Here is an 8,937-nt window from a genome sequence, read left to right as displayed (position 1 = left end):
CCACCTACTCCTCTTCCCCCAGAAAAGAACAGCCCTCCAGGGGATGTCAACTGACCCAACACAAGACACTATAAAAGTAGGCACAGACCCTCCCGTCAAGGCTGAGAAACACAATAGGAGGAAAAGGATCCCAGGAGCAGACAAAAGAGACAGAGACACCTCCACTCCCACTGCCAGGAGTCTGCCCAAAATACCAAGCCAATAATAACCATAACACATACACAGGACCTAGTGCAGACTCATGTAGACTCCAAGATTTCTGCTTCAGTCTCTGTGAGCCCCTAAGAATCCTGCTTAGTTGATCCCACAGACCTTGTGTTCTCCTGGTGTCCTCAACCCCTCAGGCTCCCACAATCCTTCGTCCACCTCTTCCACTGAGTTCCCAGAGCTTCAAGGGAAGGGGCCCAGTGGAGACCTCCAAGAACTCTCTCTCCACATCTTTGACTGTGGAGAGGACCTGAGTTCTTATCCCCAGTATCCACATAAGCAGTCAGATGTTCCAACTGCCCTTGTAATCCCTTGCTGGGAAGAAGGAGACAGGAGGATGTCTGGGGCTTCTTGTTCAGCCGGTCTTGGCAAATCAATGGCACCAGGTTCAGTGAGAGACCCTGCCTCAAAAAATAGGATGAAGGAATGGAGAGAGAGAGAAAAAGAGAATGAGAGAGAGAGAGAGAGAGAGAGAGAGAGAGAGAGAGAGAGAGAGTAATGGTTAAGAGCACTTGCTGCTCTTCCAGAGGACCTGGGTTCAGTTCCCAGCATTCATTGTCAGATAGCTCACAACTGCTTGTAACTCCAGCTCCAGGGGGTCTGATGACCTTTTCTGGCTTCAATGGGTACCTTCACACATGTCACACACGCACACACACAAATAAATCTTTTAAAAGATGGTGGAGAGTAATAAAGAAAGATACATGATACTGGCCTTCACATTCACATATGCATGCACGCGCGCACACACACACACACACACACACTCACACACACACATATACAAAATGGACAAAGCATCAGCATCAACCCAATAATTTATCAAAACCATTACAATTAATTGTATATTAGATACATGTAATATATACTGCAAAAAAGTACCTAATTTGCATACTATATGCATAGTGCCAAGGATATCCAGGAAGGTACAAAAAATACATTCTAAAAGAAATTGTAAAATAAAGCCTTATAGATCATACTAACATAATTATGAACACAGAAACAAATCCATAGTACCTAGGCTTTGGTTTGTGCTCTAGGCAGCATGCCCTGTCTATAGGGAAAAAATGGAGTTGTTTTCAGTGTAGTCATTGTAAAACAGTGAAGTATCTGGTGAACATCTATGCCCAGTTCTGTCCTCTGTGCCATAAAAGGAGTGAAGAGATGGAGCTGTCATCCCATCCCAGGATAGCTTTCAAAGAGCAGGCAGTGCAGGCTTCATAGAAAACTGAAGGGCAACTTGTCCACTTTGACCAATGATTCATGGTAGCCCTGGGATGCTGTAGGGCCTGTAGGTAAAGAAGATTAGACCTGAATTTGGTTGAGAAGTATTAACTCTTTTGTTATATTTTACTTATTTCAAGTGCATATGTGTATGTGTGCCAATATGTGAGTGCTACATTATATGTGTGGAGACCAGGGAATAATGTGTGGGAATTGGTTCTCTCTTTCTGTGCATGGATCCTGGGGATCAAACCAGGTCATCAGGTCCAGCAACAAGTGCTTTTACCCACTAAGCCATGCCAACTACTTGAAAAATATTAAATTTATAAGGTCTCCAAACATAGATTCTAGTCTAGGGGGTCCCTACCCCCACTTCCCATCCTCTCCAACTTGAGATATTTGAAAGCTACAGTAGGTAGAAGGTTCTTTAAAAAACAGCTTTTTAGCTGCTCAGTGGTGTAACATTAAATTAATTTATTTTTATTTTATGTGCATTGGTATTTTGCCTGTGCGTGAGGGTATCAGGTCTTGCTTGGAGTTACAGACAGTTGTGAGCTGCCATGTGGATACTGGGAATTGAACCTGGGACCTCTGAAAGAGCAGTCAGTGCTTTTAACCCCTGAACCATCTCTCTAGCCCCATGGGTAATTTTTTATTTCACAAATTTGAAGCCTCAGCTGACATTTAATGGGAAAGGACATTGTACTGCTTAGTAATCAAGACATAGTAAATATATCTATGCCTAAAACAAACTGGATAATGCAACATGGTAAAATACTCTACATAAAATGATATGGGAGCCCATGTGGAAAACCATGAGAAGTCTCCACGGAAAACCCGAAAGTTTGGATAACTCCCTGTAGTGATCAAAAGTACAGTGCAGTGACAGTAATGAATAATGGAAATTTTCTATAAAAGTAAATCCTCATAAGTAGGTTCATGAGCTGCTTTGTGGTGATCATCTAATTATTAGTGCAACTACTTAATATACAATTAATTACTTAATTCTTTTTCCCATGTTGATGAATGTGTAATTAACAAAGCTTAATTATATCATAGCAGAATGTGTTATTTCTTTTTTATTGTTTTTGTTTTTATGTTTTGTTTTGTTTTGTTTTGACAGGGTCCTACAGTGTAGCTTTAAATGGTCTGGAACTCAGTCTGTAGACCAGGCTAATTTGGAACTCATAGAAATTCACCTGCCTCTGCCTTCTGAGTACTTGGATTAAAGATGTGCAACACCACACCTGACAATTTTTTATTTTTCAATGATAGCTCCATTAATTTGGTGGTCAAAAATTCCTCATACCTACTCAACAGTCAGTGACACAGGGAAAAATTTGTTATTTTACCTGGGTCTGCTTAGTGACACCCTCTGATTGTTCCAGGCTTCAGCCAGGAACACTGCCATAAACACCACAAACATGGCGGACATTCCCAGACGAATGATAGTGCACTTGGTATAACATTTTGATACGGCACTGGGGGAAACTGAAAGAGAGAAGATGACCCACAGTCTTTGTAAGGAGCACCTATACTCACCAAAAAGACCAACCAGATCTGACTTCATTCCAGCCACTTTGCCAGTGGGCAGCTGTCCATTCTTTGCAATTTTAAGCCTTCTACACAAAATGTAGGGTTTGATGAGAGTTGAAATGAATGGAGGTTTTCTTTAAACCTATTTTCCGTATATACATTCTGTCTAATCTACATTGTTTTCTGTTGCCATGATAAAAAACATTCTGACCAAAAGCAGCCTGCAGGAGGGAAGGGTTTATCTCATCATTGTTGGAGGCCAACTTTTAGCAGAAAGCGGCTATCAGCTTTGCAGCCATCTTGAGCCATATACCCTGACATGAGACTTGGATTACAATAGCCTACAACAGCTGAGCACACTCCGATAATCTTGGTTTAGATACCTTGAGATTAAAGGTGCGTGAGATTAAAGGTGTGTGAGATTAAAGGTGTGTGAGATTAAAGGTGTGTGACTTAAGAGTATGACTTAGAAGTATAGAGATCAGAGTTAGAGACAAGACCTAAGGGCATGATTAAAGGTGTAACTTAGAGGCATGGCTTAGAAGTGAGACATATAAAAGGCAGAGACAGAACAGATCAGAATCAGACTATAGAAGACAGAACCAGACATCAGACTGAGATCAGAGAGAGAATCAGACACATTAGACATTAGGTAGAGTCTGCCCTCAACCTCGCTCTTGCTGAATCCCGACCCACGGACCGGAGCGGCAGCTTGGGCCGGGATACAGTGGCCGCCCAAACGTGGGTTGGCCCTGGCCTCAACATTTTGCCTGGGCTGCAACGTTTTTGGCCGCCCCAATGTGGGGCTGGTGTGGACCCCAACATTATTTTGGCTGCCCCAACGTGGGGCTAGTGCGGTTCCCAACACATCATGTGAGTTACAATCCTCCATCAAGGGAAGTCAGGGCAGGAACTAAAGGTAGGAATGATGGAGAAGGGCTGGAGAGATAGCTTAGTGGTTCAGAGCATTAGCTGCTGTTCCAGAGGACCTGGGTTCAATTCCCAGCACCCACATGTAACACACAACCATCTATAACTCCAGTTACAGGAGCTTTAACACCCTTTTCTCACCTCCCTGGGTACCTAGCATGAATGTGGTATATACACACATATATACAAATAAAATACTCACACACATAAAATAAATCTTTAAAGGAAAAAAACCTCTAAATTCCAGCTTGCTTTCTGGCTCACTCTGCCTCATGCTTAGCTGCTTTTTAAAATATAGTTCCAGACCACCTGCCTGAGGAGTGGTGTCGTCCAGAGTGAGTGGAGTCTTCCTACATCAACAAATAATTAGGACAATCCCTCACAGACATGCCCACAAACCAGCCTGATTTAAGAAATTCCTCAATTGAGGCCTCTCAGAAATACGATGACTCTCAAATGAATCAAGTTGAAAATCAAGGCTGACTAGGATACTGCCTGTCTTGGCTAGGGTTCCTAATATTGTATAAGACACCGTGATCAAGCTAACTCATAAAAGAAAGTATTTAATTTGGGGCTCACAGTATGGGAGGGTTAGAGTTCATGACTGTCATAGTGGGGAGAATGATAACATGGTGCTCAAGTGGTAGTCGAGAGCTCACATCTTGACCCAAAAGCATGAGGCAGAGAGAGCTGACTAGAAATGGCTTGGGATTTTGAAACCTCAAAGTTCGTCTTCCATGACATACCTTCTCCAACAAAGCCACACCTCCTGATCCTTACCAAACACTTCCACAAACTGGAGACCAAGCATTCCAGTGCATGATCCTAGGGGGGGCCATTCTCATTCAAACAACCATCTGCCTTAGCTCGGCTCCTTTATTTATTTTGTTACTTTATTTTATTATTCTCCTTTATTTTATCTCATTTCTATACCTTCCCTGATTTCCTTTCCCCTCATCTCCTTTGATACTTTAGGGGTTAGTTTTATGAGCAAAACGTTAGACCAAAAGATATTCACAGAATACCAAAATCCATGGCAGATCAGCACCTCTCCTCAGACTACAAAATGCCACATTGAGCACAGCAGAACTTTCACCTGACATCCGAGCCCCTGGAACACTGAATCTCTGCTTCACTCAGGAAGAGCTATTGCAGCCGGGCGGTGGTGGCGCATGCCTTTAATCCCAGCACTTGGGAGGCAGAGGCAGGCGGATTTCTGAGTTCAAGGCCAGCCTGGTCTACAGAGTGAGTTCCAGGACAGCCAAGGCTACACAGAGAAACCCTGTCTCAAACAACAACAACAACAACAACAACAACAACAAGCTATTGCAATATGGTAATAGAACAAACCAGACACAAAGAACAATGGAACACAACAGGTAACCCAGATATAAACCCACACAGCTGCAGTATCCCCTCTTTTTTTGACAAAGATGCCAAAAATTCACATTAAAGAAAAGGTACCCTCTTCAACAAGAGCTGGGAAACCTGGACCCCCACGTACAGAATGAAACCAAATCCCTATGTCTCACCCCACACAAAAATTAACTCCAAATAAATTAAAGACCTAAATGTAAGAACTGAAGCTGAAAATATTAGGGGAAAACATTTGAATATATAGGCCTTGGCAAAGATCTGATTTCAGTTCCCAGCACCTATATCAGGTAACTCAAAACCACCTGTAACTCAAGTTCCAGGGAAGCCAATGCCCTGTCCTGTCCTCATTCACATGCATATACCCACACACAGACATACACATAATTTTCGAAAATAAAATAGATCTTTTTTAAAAGAGAGAAAAAAGAGTACAAGTGATGAAGTAATTAAATTATGGAATAAACTATAATAATAATAATATATTATAACATAAATTATACTATATATTATATATACTTATATATTATACACAATTATATAATATATAATTATATCTTTCATGTATAATATGGTTATACATATATATACATAGTTATATATTTGTATTATAATGTAATTATGTATAATGTATACATATATTTTATATAATTTGTATTACATATAATTTATGTTGGGAGCCGACTTTTAGCAGAAAGCAGAAATACATCATGTATAATAAATTATATATTATTTATATTATAATCTATATAATCTATAATATATAATATTAATTATGTAATGTGTAATATGTAATATAAAACATAATATAATATTATAATCTATAATATGTAATATTAATTATGTAATATAAAACATAATATAATATTGACAACATATATGTGACATATAATATTGTATATTATATAACATGTGACTGTTATATAATTATATAATAGAATACATATTATATAAATATATTATAATAATAATAATATGATAATAAATTATTAGGAAACAAATCCTCTTGCCATGATAAAATCCGTACTTGCCACTGAGATTGCAAGATAGTCGCTTGGATGCGAGGCTCTGAAAGGGGGTCCTGTCTGAAGGTACACACAACTGTACCTTCCTGTGTCATTGAGTGTCACATTCTGAAGGGTGAAATCCACTATGTCGCTTTCTGAGTCCTGAAATTGTATGGGCGATGAAGTTCCCTCCTTTAGCAGAGCGAACATTTTATAGTCTGTCAAATTGTATGGCTTCTGACACTGTAGGTTCACCTTTTCTCCCGTGGTTATCAGGCCCGAGTGGCAGACTCGGAGGGAAGGCTTATACAAGTATCCTGAAAGAGAAACAAAGTCCGAAGACAAGGGGTGAAGCCTGGAGTCCTATATTCATTCTTCTTGTCCTGCAAGGGTCCTGCTAATGCTTAATCGTTCCAACAGTCTATCTTGACTCTTAACAGACATATTCTTATTAATTCAATTTGTTTTTAGACAGTTTTGTACATGTACACATTACATACTGACCATTTCCAGCAACCCCAATGCCTTCTTCGTCCCAATAAATCTCTCTTGTGTTCATTCCCATTCATTTTGTTTGAGGACCCACCAAGACTAACCAGAGCCATTTGTGTGACTATTGGTTTGGAGCGATATGCTGGAAACTGGGGCTCAGCAGAGGGTACTCCCTCTCTCTGAGTCTACCCATAGCCAATAGTTTAGTCATAGAGAGTATGACCCTGTAAGCCCTTTTCTTCCCTTGACTTTATTGTTGATAAAATCATTCTTGTGTGGGACCAGCACAGAACACAGATTTCTTTTCTTTTCTTTTCTTTTTTTTTTTTTACTCCTACAGATCTCAGGAAAACTGGGGTATTCAATTTCATCCTCTTAAACTCATGTCCTCCTCAACTCTCCAACTCTTCAGATGACACCTCTTTTAAAATTACTATTTTATTTACTTATTGGGAAGGTGACATACCAGAGCATGAATGCAAAAGTCTCAGGCAATCTGTGGGTGTGTCTCTCCTTCCACCTTGTGGGTTACATTGGGTTGTCAGATGTGGTAGCCAAAGCTTCCACCAGCCAAGTCCTCTCACCAGCCCTAAAAGACACTCCTTTTCCCTACCTACATTCCCTTCGTTCCTCGATCACCCTTTTCTGATAATCACTGTATGTCATTCTGAGGCAGCCTCTCCTCACCTGTGACCAATAGTAAGAGACTGTCACTGGAAGATGAGATTTTATCAGGGGACTCCTTTAGATAGTATTCACAAGTATAATATCCAGCGTCCGCCTGCCGTAGGTTAGTCAGACGAAACTCAGCTGTCCCCTGTGTCAAATGATGTGGAAGTCTGGAATCCAAAATAACATCTCCCTTTCTGAGAGTGAGCCGTATGCCCGGGGTGGAACTCACACACTGCAGGGTCACATTGCTATTCTCTGAGGCTACTGAGTTGGGCCAAGCACTGAGGCTGGGTTTGGGAAGGGAATCTGGAGGGAAGCAAAAATCAGTCTGGATCTGACACATCCACCTGCTCCCAGGAAGCCCAGGAAGGAAACAGAACATTTGGGATGAAAGCCCAGAGTGGGTGTGTTGAGTCACTTACCGTTTCTCTTTGTGTCTGTTTGGCTAACATTTCGATCTGCAAAACAGTCATGAATGAGGTACAGGTGTCTGCTGAGAGGCACCTCGTTATCAACCTTGATTCTGAGGAACACCCCAGAGGTTCTGGCTAAACTCAGACCCTGAGTTAATAGGTTCAGGGTTTACAAGCTCCCACAGCGCGACTCTGGCTTTAGGCCAACTTAGCACCTCCTTTGTTGCCTGCGACTCTCCTCTGCCACCTCTCTGCTTCCACTTCTAATACTTCAGTGCTTCTCAGGTCTCCAAAATTCCACAAATCCTTTTAATCTCACATTCATTCTATCCCCAGTTTCTACCTATTCTCACCACTTCTGTTAGAGCAGGGTGTGCATTTCAACCTCCACTCCAGGAATAGACAGAAGCTATGCAAGACACTGGGAAATTTCTATAGATTTGGGTGTAAGACTGGCTTCTTCCTAATGGCAGAAATGCCTTTCATTTGCTGGGGTGGGGGGGTCCCCTGAAAGTCTCTTGGAACAGGGTAACCCTTATAGTAATGGCTCACTGGTGCTTTAGGTAACATGACTTTAGGACATTTATTCCCAAACTATGAATGAGTGATTGGGCATGTGATACCTGAAATAAGAAGAGTCAGACATCAATGAATCACCTCTATCCCAAAATGAAAAAGAGGAAGAGCACTAGAAATCATGCAGGTCCCCCAACAACTGGAGCAGGGGCTGTCCCTGACTGTTGCCGCCTGTGGATCCTAGTCTCCTAACTGGGACGCCTTGTCTGGCCTTAGAAGGAGACGATGTGTTTAGTCCTACAGTGACTTGATGTGTATCCAGGGGTCCTCCACCTTCTCAGAGGAGAGGGGGAGGGGGATAAGGAGCGCAGTGTGAAAGGAAGGAAGGGGCACTGCAATTGAGATATAAAGTGAAGAAAGAAAGAAAGAAAGAAAGAAAGAAAGAAAGAAAGAAAGAAAGAAAGAAAGGAAGGAAGAAAGAAAGAAAGAAAGAAAGAAAGAAAGAAAGAAAGAAAGAAGAGAGGGAGAGAGGAGGAGAAGGGGAAAGGGGAGAGAGGGGGAAGAGA

The 8,937-nt window shown here is 41.4% G+C and overlaps 1 protein-coding gene across 1 annotated transcript in view; it reads right to left on the bottom strand.

Moving 5' to 3' along the window:
* Window positions 1–1,007: 1,007 nt before the first annotated feature.
* The window catches only part of LOC143440899 (T-cell-interacting, activating receptor on myeloid cells protein 1-like), a 17,937-nt gene continuing 10,007 nt past the window's right edge, over window positions 1,008–8,937 (bottom strand). Inside the window, exons 4-8 of the mRNA XM_076927817.1 lie at window positions 7,865–7,900; window positions 7,458–7,748; window positions 6,299–6,595; window positions 2,784–2,922; window positions 1,008–1,496 (exon numbers count right to left, since the gene is read on the bottom strand). Coding sequence (XP_076783932.1) covers window positions 1,469–1,496; window positions 2,784–2,922; window positions 6,299–6,595; window positions 7,458–7,748; window positions 7,865–7,900 — 791 coding nt within the window. The 3' untranslated portion in view covers window positions 1,008–1,468. The remainder of the gene's footprint in view (window positions 1,497–2,783; window positions 2,923–6,298; window positions 6,596–7,457; window positions 7,749–7,864; window positions 7,901–8,937) is intronic.

This window comes from Arvicanthis niloticus, chromosome 30 (genome assembly GCF_011762505.2).
Source record: "Arvicanthis niloticus isolate mArvNil1 chromosome 30, mArvNil1.pat.X, whole genome shotgun sequence".
Classification (NCBI taxonomy): domain Eukaryota; kingdom Metazoa; phylum Chordata; class Mammalia; order Rodentia; family Muridae; genus Arvicanthis; species Arvicanthis niloticus.
The sequence above is the reverse complement of the archived record's forward strand: the minus strand, read 5'-3'. Positions and strand labels throughout refer to the sequence as shown.